Here is a 17121-nt window from a genome sequence, read left to right as displayed (position 1 = left end):
CGCTTTGTCTTCAGCGATTGCGTTGGGAAGGTGAGCATCATAGAATGCCAGTTTAATAGAACAAAGTATTCTTGCATTGAGGGAGTACTTGAGTGGAGACCCAATGTCTATCTGCTACCTTAATACTAAACCTATACATATATGCACATAGATTAATTGACTATTATAAGGACAACCATCCCCGTAAAAAAATAAAAAAAATAAAAAAAAATAAAAATAAGGTCAGCTGTTCAGTGTGTAACCTGCTATTCCACCAGGGCTCCTTTGTGTAAGGCCTAGGCTTTAAAGAAATTTTAAAGAGTTGTTTAGGTTACTTAGGGTGCCCTCGTGGCATAGTGGCTATGCATTGGACTGTAATCTGCAAGATTGGCAATTCAAAACACCAGACACTCCTTGGGAGAAAGTTGGAGTTTTATACTGTTTTTAAGAGTTTTAGTCTCAGAAACTCAAAGGGACAGTTTTACACTGTCCTGTATGGTCGCCACGAGTGGCCATCAACTTGTTGGCAGTGAGTTATAGGCCATTTTGCTGCAGCCATAGTTGACCACTGTTGCTCTCCATGATACTGTTTGCAGGCTTATTGGCTAGAGTGATTTTATTATGGAGCAGTAAATTGGTGTAAAATACAAGCTCTTTGATTGTTAGGAGCAAATAATGCAGAATTTCACTGACTTTTAATTTAATACTCATGTATACCAAAGGGCTAGTTGCTAGCACTGCTATTATTTAGTCAATAATGTTTAAATTCTTCATATTTAGTGGACTTGTGCCCCTGAAGGATAGAACTGCTTTGAAAATTACTCTCCCACTACTAAAAACTAGAAAGCTAAGCAAAATAAATGTAATCGCTTCTTTTAGGCATCAGTCAGCAGGCCTTTGATCAAAGGGAAGCAAACTGAAGAAATAAGCTCTACAAATACCCCTGTTTACTCCCTAAAGGTTGTTTGAGGTGGCAGTACAGGAAGGAAAACCCAAACAAAGGCAGGTAATTTAACTGAGTTTGGAAGACAGAAATTGGAGCTTAGGGATCCAAGATGGCTAAAATTTGCAGGACAGATTACTAGAACGGAACCTAATTCATAAGAAGAATTCTAGCGATTGGCAGAGGTGAATATTTGGCTAAATAGTAATCTGTGCATACGAGGAGCAAATATGCACAAAGCATGGGAAAGACTCGGTTGGAAACATTTTTCAAATTCATCTGTTTGGATGGCTGATGCACCTCCCTCGTTTGTTTTTTCATCGCCAAATCTTAAGTTACCAATATGGGTAGAACCTTCTTTAAATGTTATGATCTAATCTATTGGTAAACTACTACTACCTGTTCCCCTAAAGTCAATTCCAGCTGATAGTAATCCCATGTTTATCAGAGTAGAACTGAATTCTGTAGAATTTCCATCTGTAGTAGATGGTCAGGCCTTTCTTCTGTAGCATTGCTGCATGCACTCAAACTGCCAACTTCTATTAGGCTCTGAGTACAGACTGTTTGCACTATCAATAATAGCATGAGTTATTGATACAGAAAGTGTATAATTTCCCCCCAAAATATTTTTTAACTTGCTATTGTGAATTAGGTTTAGTGCAGTGGTTCTCAACCTTCCTAATGCCGTGACTCTTTAATACAGTTCCTCATATTGTGGTGACCTCCCCCCCAACCATAAAATTATTTTTGTCGCTACTTCATAACTGTAATTTTGCTACTGTTATGAATCAGGTGACCTCTGAAAGGGTCATTTGACCGCAAAGGGGTCGCGACACACAGGTTTAGAACCGCTGATTTAGAGTCTGCCTTTACATATAACTCATTGTTTACAGGATGTTGTTTTGTTTTATTCATATGGTTTTGAGATTTCCCAATCTTTTAGGTTGGAACTAGATGGAAAGATGTAGTCTCCAAGTGTATCCGATGCCACTTCCAGCCACTGCTTTTGTTTTACGCAAACCCAGATGGCACAGCAGTTTCGACTGAAGATGCACTCAGGCAGGTCATCCACTGGTCACATTACAAATCCAGTGCAGAAAATATGGGTAATTCTCCCTTCTTTGATTTTTATAAGTATTTTTCTTTCATAATCACACTAGGAATGCTAATATACTGAGTATGACATATCAAATAATTTCAAATTATATTTCCAGTAGAGTTTAGGAAAACTCTAGTCCTTAGAGTTACGGTGTGGTGTGGAGCCTTTCTTCATTAGTGGCCTCGAAAGCCAAGCACTGTTATGGGCACACACATGTACAGGCGATTGCTGGGCTGGTAACTATGTCTAACAACGTACACGTTGGTATTTGAAGTCAATGAGTAAGCTGGAAAACACAAAGCAGCCACGACAACTGTGTTCATAGAGCATGTAGAGATCCTAGGTTTCAAAATAATTTTATTTACAGTGGTAGAAATAAGTGATTCAAATATCCCTTCTGGGAGGGAGAAGAAAGAAGATGATATATATTTGTTTGTCTTTTTAAGGATGCGAAAAGCCGTCAGGCTATAAGCCAGATCACTCAAAAGAAAATGGATTTGGTGATCAGGTAAAGCTGAGAGAAAATCAGAAGATTCAGACAGATAGTGTGCCATCGTTTAATCGGAGCCATGCTCAAATAAGTGGAGGTAGAGGACCAGGTATTTGTGTTTGAACTGTCATTTTTACATTGTTTCTGTGCAGTTAAACTTCCCCCTTACTTTACTAAATGAATCTAATTCTTGGTGAGGATCATGTTTATGAGGATATTACCTAGCTTTCCTTGGCTGTGAAGAGAAAATAACTAAGTAGATACTATAGAATTTTGTCTTTTGATTTCTGCATTTCTCTGAGAACTCTAGTTTGGTCTGAATATTTTCATCAGACCAGTGTTTAGTTTCTCCCTGTATTCAGAATGCCTGCAGGCCCCAGGCAATCTGGCTGGTTACCAAAGAATGCTACAATGTGACTTGTCCCTCAAGGTGTTAATAATCTACTTGGAGAACAGCAGCATGAGTTAATGATTTGGTTCATACAGCTACATTAAATTTACAGTTCGTGAACGCAACAGTAATTCAGAGTCATTATGCCTCACTTTTTATTCAGCTCGGTTATTTGTTATTATGGTCCATGCCATCATTTTTCACAGGACAAGTTCTGTGACTTGGCTCCAGATTGCAACATTAGAGTGTGTAGTAAATGTTCAGGAACTCATAAAACTAATTGTGTGTATGTTCAAGATGGTTTTATAAGTAATTTTAAATTATAGTAACTATTCAATATGTTATTGACTGAGTCATAAGACAATCTATTTAGTTAAGGATGCTGAGATCCAAAATTAACAATAGAGAACTACTTTCCATGCTTTCAAAGACTTGTGCGTTTATTCAGAAATTTTAAAAATGATCTGTATATGCTGAAAATAGTTTCTTTTACAGTTAAGTTAAACCACAGTGATCAAAAGGAAAAGATAAAAGACATTTCAAGAGAATGTGCTCTGAAAGCCATTGAACAGAAAAATTTACTTTCCTCCCAAAGAAAAGATTTGGAGAGAGGACAAAGAAAAGATTCAGGTCGACCTAGAGGTAAGTTAAATGGTTGTAACGTTCATTTTTAAGAAACCATTGCTCTTGAATCAGTTCTGACTCAGAGCAATCCTGAAGGACAGAGAACTGTTCATAGGGTTTCACAGATTAAATCTTTATGGGAGCTCACAATCTGATCTTTCTCCCAAGGAATGGCTGGTAGGTTTGAGTCAGCAACATTTAGACTAGTTGCCAGGTTCTTAGCAACTGTACCTTCCAGCATAAAAGGGACTATCAAAAATCTTATTTTAGGAAGGGATGATAAATCCAGGGTGCTGTATAGCACTGATGAACCACAGAGCTATCCTCTAATTCTTTAATATTTCCTCCCCTTGATACTTTGGGTTTGTGTTTTACCTCATTAATCATGTTAGACTTGTGTATGTTCATTTCTATAGTTAAGATCATTAGATCTATGAAAGCCAAGATGGATAACCCCTTAGAAACAGTAACATTAGTAATGTTTCCCTGAGTGTATGGGAAGAGGTGGGGGCTCGGGGTGGGGGGTGTGTGTGGAGAGGCCGCTGATAGCATTGATGACTGTATAACCCTATTCCAGGGAAGCAAACAGCAGAATAGTATGTGAATAGATATATTGGATGGTGTAAAATACAGGCAAAAAATAATAATAAATAAGGATTCCTCGGGAGCAGGGAGGGAGGGGAGCTGATATTGAGGAGTTCAAGAAGAAAGAAAATGTTTTGAAACTGACTGCGGTAGCAATTGTACAATACTGCTTGATGTGCTTGAACTATGGAATGTTATGATATCTGTAAGAGCTCCCAATAAAATAATTTTTAAAAAATCTTATTTTAAAATTAAGCCTTATAGTAAGAGTACTTGATGATATCTTTAACACATTATATTAAACTTAAAAATACAAAATTTCTTGGTCTTAATTTAATTCTAGCTGAAGAGGTTTGTGTTTTTGTTTTCACTTTACTTTCCGTAACAAATACAGCTCAGCTGTTTGATACAAAAATATTAATAAGGAAAATCATACCATTAAGTAAAAAAGTCTTCTTTCTTCCAGTCTCCAATTCTGACCCTCCCTCTGTTCTACTGTTAATCATTGTTTTCACATCATTATGAGTATTTTAGTTTTATGCTCATTTCTTTTATAGGTAGAATTATTACTGATAAGATTGTTAAGGTCAGTCGATGTACAATTTGTGCTATATGGCTTGCCTTTACCTCTTCCTTTTTGTTTTTAAACAAAAAGGAATCTACCCATAGCATAACCTTTTCTCAGAGGAATTGCTGGGGCAGGGTGCATTGATTTTGAACTTTGGTGGGCATAATTCAGTTGCTCTCCTTAAAGACTGGACCATTTTGCCCTCTCACCAAAAGTGATTGTGAATGCTTATTTCTTTATTGTTGAAATTAGTTTAATAAACTTTAGTCTATGCCAATTTAAGGTATATAAAATATTTTATTATGATTGAGGGTAGAATACTTTTAAAATATATAGAAAACAATTTTTTCTTAACTGTAAGTACCTTATAGTTGTATGTGCCCCTAATAAAATGACTTTTAAAAAAATAAAAGAAAAAGAGAAAAAAATCTCCGTTACATATAATTTTTAAAGTGACTGACCATTTCATTTATAACTGTCTCCCAATACACATAAATAGGGAGTAAGAAAAACTCTTCAAACTCAAGAGTACTTTGTCATATAGTAAGTGCTTGTTATATACCTACTGCTCTTTAGCATTTCTTCTCCTGCAAACAAGATGCTTACTTGTGTTTGAAAAAGTCTCAAGTAACTCTGTGGGAATGCTCATTTGTATCTTTAACTAATTCTTTCTTTATTTGTAAAGATCTGGTCGATGACAACATTTCCTTTTTCAAGTCTGGATCACCTCCTACCCCAAATGGTTTCAGACACTATGGGAATGCACGTCTTTACCACAGCCCAGGAAAAGGACCACGGAAACCTGACCAAATGGCTCATCAGAATCGAGCTGCTCCACAAATGCTAAGTTCAAGTAAATCACCGCTCCTTCCTCCGGGAGCGAAGCTCACTGGCAGAGTGAAGAGTGACAGTGGCGCTGGGTATGACACGGACAGTAGCCAGGATTCTAGGGAGAAAGGAAGCGGCTGTAACAGCACCAGTAAAAGCCGGAACCGAGGTTGGAAACCTATGAGAGAAACCTTAAATGTTGATAGCATTTTCAGTGAGAGTGAAAAAAGGCAGCAAAGCCCAAGACATAAATCAAATATTAGCAACAAACCTCAATGTAGCAAAGATCAGTCTTTTCACAATTGGCCAAAAGAGCATCCAAAGCAACAAGGGTTGACGACCATCTATGAAGACGAAGGAAAGCAGGAGACAGGCAGCCGGAGCTCGCTCGACTCTACTGGAAAAGGAATGGAGAAGAACAAAGGCCTCGGGGAGCCTCAGCTTCCTGGTGACAACTGGCAGATGCAGAGGACTGAGTCTGGCTATGAGAGCAGCGATCGTATCAGTAACGGAGCTGCTCACTTGGATTCCCCTGTGATTGACGGAAATGGCACAGTAGTGGATTCCAATGGTATTAAAGAAGCAGTATCCTTGAGGTAATGCTCAAATTAAATGAATGCTTTCCTCTCAATGTGCACATGAATAATTTGGAGTAATTTAAAAAATTTGGAATCAACTAAGAGTAATGAGAAGAGCATGAACTCGGAGTGAAGAGACCTAGGATGTTGTAGATCATTTGATACATGAAGTTTCTATTTTTAGTAATCATGTCATGCTTGCAAAAATAATAACTATTTTTAGGAAATGCAAAGTACTGAATTAAATTGCCATTGTTGCAATTACTGTTGACTTTTAATATATGCCACACATTTTAAAGTACCAATGTAATTTCCCCTCCAGTCAAAAAGCTCATAGTTTCTAGTGCTACCAACATACATAATACACATGCTCTCATGTCTGACACCTGCAACTCAGAACAAGAGATTTTTTCTCCCTTTTCAACGCAATCCCCTGGAAGAGACCCTTTCCTGGTAGCAAGTGTATAGGAATACAGCCAAATAACTAAGTTCGTATGTAATTAATTCTAATTAGTTAAGTCCTAACTAATTTCACATGACTGTTGGTATTACATTTGTACTTTAACATCAAAAAATGTGCACAGTTTAAGTGGCCAAGTATTTAGGTTGTTCTAGTTAATATTCCTACTCGTAATCCTTCTTAAACATCTTATTAGAATAATTGGTGTTGGATCATATTTATTATTATCACTGTTTATAGACATTTCTTATATACCTGTCTCTATGGACACGTGTCAAATTGACATGTGAATGGAACCACATTTTCTTTTAAAAAAACTTATTTAAAATCAACACAATTATATACTATTAACTTATAAATGAAACTGTGATACTATATATATAATTTATACTATTTAACATTATACAGCATGTGAGATACTGGGTTCGACTTATCATATGGAGTACTTGGGTCAGGTCAGTATGACAGTCTCCACTGCATTATCTTTACATTTATTTGATGTTTACTTTCTAAGAACTTTTTGACTATATTTATATTTTATTACTGAATTAATGTTTTCATGAATGAAACTAATTTACTGGGATTAATGCCAAATTTAGATAAATGTCAAATTAAGATAGAGCCATAGTAATTGCTATATCACACAAATTTTGAGATTAGAAGATTTAAGGGAAAATGGATTTGTCTCATTAAATGCATAAAAACCAGCATAAATGATAGGAGTTGAATGTAAACAGCTTCTGTAATTTTCATTGAGGAAACTGAAATGTTGTGTCCCGTGAATCTAGTGTTAAAAATCTAGATTGAAAAAAAATCAAGTATTAGTGCATTTAAAAAAATGATCATTGCAATAAAGCTTTGGAGAAACATTTTTTATTTGGCTGAGTCATTTCATAACATTTAATAATATTAGGGCTTTGTTTAGACAAGACCTTTAAGGATTGGATCACTTGGCTCACTTCTCAGTCTTTACCGTGAAATGAGACTAATACCTCGTTTAAGTATTGCTGTTCATGTAATGTCCCAAGTTAAATAATGGACATTAAGTCCCTAGACAGCACCTGCCTTATAATAATTGTTTAATGGATGTTAGTTCCTTTTTCTTAAAATAAACAAGATAATAAGCCACAATATTTGGTGTATTTAATATGTATTTTGTGTTATTTTCTAGTGACCAGATTAAGTCAAACAACCTAAAAACGGAACATGTGGACTGTATCTCTCAGCAGAACAAAAACCACCTGGAAGGTAAAAACTTCTTCCAAATATAATATAGTACTAAAGAATAAGTTACAGTAATAAATTATTTTCTGTTATGATATAGCTAAGAAAAATTAAGATTTATAGTTATTTTTAATAACTAGTATATCAAATCATTTTGTTCAGTACCTTGATATTTATCATGTTTCAGTAAAGCATTCATAGCAGAAAATTAGCCTTCTTCTTGGATAGGTATTCATATGTAAGCGATCCTGTAGGACAGAGTAGAACTGCCCCACAGGGCTTCTAAGGGTTGGAATCTCTATGTAGAGCAGCTATTAGGCTCTGATCTCTGACCTTTGGTCGGCAGCAGAGCATTTAACTCCGGTACTACATGGTTGCGTTGGAATCAGCTCATTAGTTCACACCCCCAAATAGAGTAGGTCGGTTGTCTACAGATGTATTTTTCACATAGGCTTCAAAAAGTTAACATTAGTTTTGTATCTCTATTTCTTTGATTAACAAAATAATTACTTTAGAACTTTGCAGCCTTTTAGGACATATTGTTTAGATATGTCTTCTGATGTCATAACATTAGTAGTATTGCATTTTTTGTTGTTAAGTGTCACCGAGTCAGTTCCAACCCATAGCAACCCTGTGCACAATAAACAAAACACTACCCAGTTTTCGCCATCCTCAAAATTGTTCCTTTGCCTGAGCCCATTGTTGCAGCCATGGTGTCATTCCATCTCATTGAGGAACGTCCTCTTTCTCACTGTCCCTCCACTTAAGCAAACATGATGTCCTTCTCCTGGGACTTTCCTGAGAACACGTCTAAAAGTATGGAAGATGAAGTCTTGCCATTCTTGCTTCCTGAATATTGAATTACTGACATTCTATTTAGATGATGCCACATATTTTTGTATGGTACTTTTCCCCAGTGGTTGGTGTTGTCAGTTTCTATCTCAGGGATCTTTATATCACTGTATTTGATACACAACCATGATTTGGTACACAGGGGAAGGGCCAGGGTCTCTCTCTACCTATGGCAGCTTGCCAACATTTTACTTAAGAGAAAGCATGTTTGTATAATTGAAAAGTAGGTCACCATCTCATAGTTGAGGAACTCTGGTCTATAGTGTTTCTGACATCCAACACCCACCTCCCCGACACACACACACATACACATTTTTATGTAACAAGTATGAGGTGAGCTGACAGAGAATGGCCAATTTTTCTTTAAGACATAAGTGGAGAATATGAGACTGCTCCTATTACTTGCTTGATGATGCATTTGTAGGAAGAGACTAGGGGGTGGGGGGTGGTAATTTGGGAGTACCCGTGTTGAAAGGATGGGTCTAGGTGCTACAGGGAATGGAAAAAGAAGGAATGGTGTCAGTCAGATAGGTTAGGTTCATGTAGAGTCCCAGACAAATGAGACTCCATATCTACATATTCTCTTCTACTTTGGTGCAGGGGGGCAGGTATGGACAGGACAGCATGGAGAATCCCATGTGGGCGCTTAAAGCATCATCTCGGAAGTGGTATGTGCACTTCTGCTCATTTCTCAATGGCCAAGAAAAATCTCTGATTCTAGCCTAACTGCAAAGCAAAGCAGAAAAGGGCCTGAAAGCTGAGCTAAATTATTAACTAATGACTACCACAGGAGGGCAGGACAAATAGATTGATCAACAGCTTCATAGAAAAGTTCAGTTTGGAAACAGTAAATGTATAATGTTGATCGTGGTTAGTTGCCAACGAGTTGATGCCAACTCCTGACAACCCCGTGCATGCAGAGCAGACCACGGCATACAGTCTTCAAGGCTGTGTTCCTGCAGCAGTAGACTGCCAAGTCTGTCTCGTGAGGTGGCCTTATGTACAGAATTGTCAGCCTCTGACTAGATAGCATTTGTGCCATCAGGAGGTACATGTACATGTGACAGTGTGCAGCATTGCTGTTGGTGATTTGTTAGCAACATAATAGCAGACTGGGAACAAAAAAAATAGGTGTTAGAACATTTACAGGACTCAAGATTGATACTAGCTGGATACGTCTGAAGAAATTGAGAAGGCTGGGTCTCAGATGATGATGAGCAAGGGGTACAGAGGCTGTCCTCAAAGAAAATGATTTCACATTTAAGGCATATCCCTTTTCATCATGAAAATAGCCACAAATAAAACTTTGTTTTTAAGCCATCATTTAAAAATCTTTTGTGGAGATTACTTACTGTTAATTGCAGATATTGAATATGATTAAACATGAAATTATTTTTGCTTTCCTCAGATCATGTAATATCAGAAGGAAATACTTTTACTAAGGAAATAGCATTCTTTTCCTATGTTAAAATGGCCTGCCTGTTTTAAAAATCTGATAAAAGTCTGCTAACCAAGTATTACAGGAAACAGTAGAGGGTTGGCCAGAAATCAGTGAAAATTGAACAATAACTGTAAATACAGTACTCCTTTACAAAGTTACTCTTACTTCCTGATAGTAATAAAACCACAAGGTCATAAAGAGTTTGATTTGCAAACGTGCAGCGCTGTAAGAGTTTAGCAATAAGTTTCCCAAGTTGCTATTTAAGGGTGTATACATTAACTATAGAAATCAGTAGCACTATTTTATAATCAATTCTTAGTGAATAAACTTCAGTCTACCATAATTTTCTAAGCCAGTTTTTGCCTTATGAGTCTTTGTTAAGATTCACATGCTATATCATTATGTGTTTCCCTCTTCATGTGTATAAGATTATGTGGGGAAATGGTGTAGGATTGCTTTTCCCTGAAAGAAAAACTTGGCCTGCATGTGTTTTTGTGTTTTGAATTTTCTCCTCCATAAGGCACAATTAGTTCATTTTTTTGAGTTGCTGGGATTCTCTTGTTTGTCTTCTGTTTCTCATTTATAAACATTATTGACCAAAAGAATCACTTTCTATGAATAGCTAATAGAAAAGCTGAGGCGCCTTACATAATAACTTTTTTACATTTGATTGACATGTAAGTCAGCTTTTTATATTAGTGTCTACAAATACATAATAATCACACTGTAAAGATTTCATTGACCATCACCTCCCCCGTTAATAGAGCTATAGACTTTTTTACCTATATCATTATGCTAGGAATTGAAAACCCATATATTGCCTAAAGCTTTTATGGGAACATGGCTGAAATTCCACAGTGCCATATAGCTTCTTCTAGCTTCTCTTTTAAACTGGATCTCTAATGGAGGAAGTTTAATACATGTGTGTATTACATAGTCAAAGGCCCCTGTAGTCCTATTGGTTAGATCTTGGACCTGCTAACTGCTATGCTGGCATTTCAAACTCACCAGCCACTCCACAGGAGAAAAGGGAGGCTGTCTGCTCCCATTTGAGAATGATGAGGGCAATGAATGTACAAATGCGCTTTACACAATTGGTGTATGTATGGATTGTGATAAGAGTTGTAGGAGCCCCTAATAAAATGATTAAAAATAAATAAATAAATAAAATGTGAATTCCTCTTGTTCCCATCAGGGGGAAAAAAAAAAAAATATATATATATATATATATACAGTCTCAGAAACACTGTTTAGGATCACTATGAGTTAGTTTTAGGGGATATATTATACTCAAGACTGGGAGAAAGAGGAGGCTTTTTTTTTTTTCCTGTAAAGAGTTAACAGTCTCAGAATCCCAGAGGTTTCTGCCCCTGACCTATAATGTTGCTGTGAGTCAGAATTGACTTAGTGGCAGTGAGTTTGTTTTTTGGTTTTATTTTCAAAGCAGAAAAAATAATGCATTAAAAAAAGCAAGTGGTCAGGAGTAAGTAATATGCATGTCAAGAATGCAGATATGTAGAAATTGTGAAATGACATGATGGATGCCCCTCCCCCAAAACAAAACAAGAACAGCAACAACACTGCCATCTATTGATTCTGACTCTTAACAACCCACATAGGGTGTCTAAGACTGACTTTCTACAGAAGCAGACAGCCATATCTTTCTCCAGAAGAGTGGCTGCTGGGTTTGAACCAACAACATCAAAGTTAGTTAGTAGTTAGGTTAACTCCTAACCCACAGTGTCATCAGGGTTCCTCGATATGACTAAAGGGAAAGAAATAAACCAAATCATAAACCTTTGAAACATTTTTTAATCCCACAGAACAATGAGGGACCAAAGGACTTTAACAAGGATAGAGGTAAACTCACTGTTGCATTTTATCAGAGTATGGTCACAATAAGTATAGACGGTAGATTTGGAACAGGGGATGATATTAGAAGGCTATTATAGTAGTTTAGGAAATAGAAGATTAAGCCATGAATTAAGGCAGTACGAATGTCAAGAAAGAGGTAAGGGATTATAAGAATAGTTTGGGTCATAGGACCAAATTTGCTTTTGTAATTGATAGAAGAGGTGGCTTCAAAAAGCTCATGGTAAAATTTCATTATATTTTCATGCCCCTTGTCTCATGAACTCTTTGAAGCCCCCTGATACAAATGAGGAAATGGGAGGTGGTTGAGGATACCCTACTTGAGATTTACACAACCAGATACACTTTTAACAAAAAGGGTGACATGGGAAGGAGCACCCGGAAAGCCCTACATAGGATCATTAAGGATTGGAACTGACGGTGGCAGTGGGTTTGTTTTTTGGGTCAAGTGTCTCTACTCCTTTTGATATATGGTTAATTTAGACAGGAATATTCACCGCGTTAAAACTGTGATTTTAGAAAGTATTCAGATTTTAAATATTAGTAGATCATTGATTAGATTTCTATTCCTTTAATGTTTAGACTTTTTAATTGCAGTAGTACCACTATATTCTGAAATTTCGCCATACAACCAGTGTGAAGATTATACTATTAGTTTTGTTTCCTTGCTGCATAAATATGTTTTAAATCTGGATTTTCAGATGAAGCATATCTTTTTTATTTCTTGAATAAGTCTTTGGGTTTTGTTGGATTCTGTATCACAATTAGCAGTGTTGCTTAAAAATTCTTACCTTGATATTGAGGGTTCTTCTGTGCCAAATGTTAAAATTGGACTTTGTTAGATTTGCAAAGAACCTGGAGCCAAAATTCCCAGTAAAGATACATAGAAGTCTATGTCAGCAGAAGAGAAAAATAACACATCTATTTTTAAGCTAGTTGGAACTCTCAAGTCAGGCCCGCTTCCCTGAGTGCCTGCCATAGCAATTTCACAGTGTGAGAGAACCTCTGCCGCCTCCTTCTGCCCAAGGTTGAGATACTTCAGTCAAAGTCAAAACATATTTTTCACATATTTTTCCTTGTGTTTGTGAAACTATTGATAAGAAGTAAAAAAAAAAATCAGTGATTAGAAAATTAACTTACATATTTTTCAAGCTTAGTACATTAACATATTTATTGACATACTTTTTGACATCTTTTTTATTATAAAATAATTGTCATAGAATAGATTTGAGCCTAAGACAATGTGTTCAATTTACAAGCAACTGTTTTCTTAAGCAGGAAAAGTACACTACTTCTAGAGAGATTCAGTGGAATAAATTAGTAAGAGCCAGGAGTTGATGGAATTGCCGTATTTTTCCAAGTCTGGAAAGTTTTCTGCATTGTACAAGGTGCAGTCTTACTACTTTTCTGTCACTCATTTCATGTGAAAATAATTGAGATTTCCTTTTCTGATAGGTTTCCACTTTACACAAATTCTTTCACAGGCCTACCTTTTATTTTTTAAATTTTATTAAAACTTGAGATAACTGGAAGGAACTGAATATCTATTATCTACCTGGTCCTTGATCCCTGAGTTTGAAAGATGAAAGGCAGGTTTAGGTATTATTTAAAGAGTAAAACCAGAATGTTTTCATGCAATTGTTTATTCAGCCTGCAGAAACAAAATTAACTTAAAATTAATTTCTGATTTCTAGTTTGCCTCATTCTGCCATCTTAAGTTTTTATTAGGAGGTATCATTTCTTGCTGTAGTTGCCCCAGCTTCCAGCATCATAGCAGCACACAAACCAGCACACTTAGGAAGGTGGGAAATACCAGGAATATGTAAATACTGTGGCATACTGAATATTAAAGTGTCATATATGAATTTTCAAACCAACAACATAAATCTTATATAGGGTCCCTATAAATTGAAATCTACTTGATGGCAGTAGGTTTTTTGTGTATATGCCAAAATTGGATATTACTTTATAATTTTAAGGGAAAAAGGATATACCATAAAGGCTAAAAGCCTGGGTTTTTTAAATACAGATCTAGTTCTGATTTGCTAGTTGCGTAGCCTAAGTACTTAACCTTGACCATGGTTAAAGGACTCTTCTGCTAATCCAAAAGTGCTAGAAGTGTGAGGCAATTAGAAGCGGCTCCTAAGAAAGGGATGATAATCTACTTCTGAAAAATCAGCAACTGAAAATTTCACCTCTGAGCACAGCTCAAGTCTGACACACGTAGAGGCTGCCAGAGACCAAAGTCAGAGTCAGCTGGGGAGCCACTGACAGCCTGTTTCCTCGCCTGTCAACTGGAAATAAGAATGGTGTCTTTACTTGGTGGTTGTAAAGGTTAAGTGTAATAATTAGGTCAACCCTTTAAAATATAACCCGGGGCAGGGAAATGTGGGGTACAACGGAGACAAGAAGTCCAGGAAGGAAAAGAATGTTTGGAAACTGATTGTGGTAGCAATTGTACAATACTGCTTGATGTGATTGAACTATGCAATGATATGATATATGTATTAACTCCCAGTAATAAATAAATAAATGTAATCAGTCAATACATTGCAAAATTAATTCTAAATGACATACCTTTAACCCCCTTAATACATTTATTCTGACATTCTTCTGAGATAGGTTTAAAAAAAAGATATCTTTATTGTATAAATAAGAAAGCTTAGTTGAGAGGGCAAGAAGCATGCCTAAAAGCTAGCAAAGAATAATTTGTGAATTCAGATTCCAGCCTAATTCGTCCATCAACAAATGGGGAGCATTTACCTATGTGGTAGATGGTATCCACCACAGCAGGGAAACGCACAGAGAGCTCCATGGAACTCAGGAGATGCCACTGCCCTGGCAGTGCTGACACCATCAAGTGACAGTCCGACAACAGAACTGTGAATTTTGCATTAAACTGCTCAGCTAGGGAAGCTATATGGAATGAGTCTTGAATTGTTTTGTTTGTTTTATTTAACAAAGGCCTTGTCTCTTTATAGAAAATTTTAATGTAAATAAGTGTACATGGAGCAGTTTCCGAGAGTTCACTTAAATATTTCTTGTTTCTTTCCCACCCAGGTTTTAGAAAAGGACTCAAGAACTTTAAATTAGGCTGTACACCTCATGAATTCCACCCAGAATCACATCTACAAATAAGAAATCCTTTAGTAAAAAGGTAATCAATAGATATTCAAATTGTTGAAACCTGTTTCCCAAAATGCATGTATTATGGGGACTCCTTTTATTTATCAGAAAGACATAAGTGTGTATCACTACTCTGAAAGTCACCACTTAATCAGGGTGTGAACTGTGGTTGCTGGCCTGCATGCGTCTGTGATGTTGGAAGCTTTGCCTCTAGTATTTAAAGTATCAACAGGCTTCAAAAGAGCTTCCAGAGCAACACAAACTAGAAAGAAGGAAGAGGCAGTCCACTTCTGACAAACCAGAAAATGCTATAGTTAGTAATACAGCGTTGTCTGATTGTGTCAGAAAATGAGCCTTCCGGGTCAGAAGGCCCTCATAATACGACGGGTAGAAAGCTGGCTCCTCAAAGGAGAGTTGACCTCAATGACGTGGATAGAGCCAAGCTTTCTAGACCCACCTTTACTCATGGCGTGACTCAAAATGAAACAGCTGCATCTGTTAAAGAAACATTAACATCTGTTAACAATCAGAATGTGGAATGTACAAAATATGACTGTAAGAAGATTCGAAGTTGTCGAAAATGAAAGGGAATGCATAAAGTCAATATCCTAGACATTATTGAGCTGAAATAGCCCATTTTCAAAAGACATTCATATAATGCACTATGCCAAGAATCACAAATTGAGGAATTGCTGTGGACTCATGGTCAAAAAGAACATTTCGGGATGCATCCTAACATGGAGTGCTGTCAGTGATAGGACAGTAGTCACAGCCCACTGGGAAGAACAGGTAATACAACTGCTGTGCAAATGTATGCAATAGCCACTGCTGCCAGTGATGATAAAACTGAAGACTGTTAACTTCGCAGTCTGAAATTGGTCAAACATGAAATCAAGATGCATTGATAATTACTGGTGATTGAAATGCAAAAGTTGGAAGCAAAGCATCTGCAGTTGGAAAATATAGCCTAGGGCATAGAAACGCCAGAGACCCCATGATAGAATTTTGAAAGACCAACAATTTATTCATTGAAAATACTTTTTTTTTTGGTAACAACATAGACACTTATAATACATACGCCTCACCAGGAATCAAATTAACTACACCTGTGCAAAGAGACAGTGGGGAAGCTCACCATCAGAACAATGGCAAATCCGACTATGGAACAGCCCATCAATTGTTCGTTCCTATGCAAGTTGAAGCTGACGAAAATGAAGACAAATCTATGAGAGCCAAAAGGTGGCCTTGGGTATATGCCGGCTGAAGTAAGAGGCCATCTCAAGAGTGGATTTGGTGCATTAAGCACTAACGGTCACAGATCAGAGGCGTTGTGGATGGGATCAAAGACATTATACATTAAAAAGACAGGAAAGAGCAAAATGAATAGCAGGAGAATCTGAAAGTTTCTCTTGTAAAAGAACTAAAGCAAAAGGAAGAAATGAAGCAAAAGGGCTGAACAGAAAACTTCAAAGGCCTGCTTGAGAAGACAAAGTAAAATTTTATAATGGAACGGGGGAAAACAACAACGTGGAGTTAGGGACCAAAACAGAACACTCACGTTTGGCAGTTCTCAAGCTAAAGAAAACAATCAGTCCTTAAACTGCACTGTTAAAAGAGTCTGTGGGCAAAATTGGACCACCTAATAGCAACCAGACAAGATAAAAGGAGTACACAGTCACTGCAGCATAAAGAATTGGTCGACTTCAACCATTTCAGAGGTAGCAATGGTCAAGAACCTAAGGGATTGGAGGAAGAAGTTCACACTAGTGAAATGAATAGCAGAGAATGAGACTCTAGGAATTGATGTAGTGCCAATTGAGATACTTCAACAAATGTATACAGCACTAGAGGCACTCACTCACCTATGCCAAGAATTTTAAGAGGCATCTAGCTGGCCAGTGAACCCTCGCCACTTCGCGCTTCGACTTCCGTGGCTTCACTCTATCGCGGTTTTTGTGTAACAGCGCATGCTGTGTCATTACTGCCACTCATTGGCTCATACTGTACATACTTCTGTCTACATCGCTACGTATCAGATGCATTTTTGCTTTTGTACAGTGT

The 17121-nt window shown here is 37.0% G+C and overlaps 1 protein-coding gene across 1 annotated transcript in view; it reads left to right on the top strand.

The window, feature by feature from the left end:
* USP53 (ubiquitin specific peptidase 53) overlaps positions 1 to 17121 on the top strand; it is an 84989-nt gene that overhangs the window by 61829 nt on the left and 6039 nt on the right. Inside the window, exons 10-15 of the mRNA XM_004715949.3 lie at positions 1866 to 2028; positions 2468 to 2620; positions 3398 to 3544; positions 5365 to 6103; positions 7717 to 7793; positions 14995 to 15091. Coding sequence (XP_004716006.2) covers positions 1866 to 2028; positions 2468 to 2620; positions 3398 to 3544; positions 5365 to 6103; positions 7717 to 7793; positions 14995 to 15091 — 1376 coding nt within the window. The remainder of the gene's footprint in view (positions 1 to 1865; positions 2029 to 2467; positions 2621 to 3397; positions 3545 to 5364; positions 6104 to 7716; positions 7794 to 14994; positions 15092 to 17121) is intronic.

This window comes from Echinops telfairi, unplaced genomic scaffold (assembly GCF_000313985.2).
Source record: "Echinops telfairi isolate 266 unplaced genomic scaffold, ASM31398v2 ScPeMD7_5927;HRSCAF=6808, whole genome shotgun sequence".
In the NCBI taxonomy this organism is placed as follows: Eukaryota; Metazoa; Chordata; class Mammalia; order Afrosoricida; family Tenrecidae; genus Echinops; species Echinops telfairi.
This window is presented reverse-complemented; position numbering and strand designations above follow the sequence as displayed.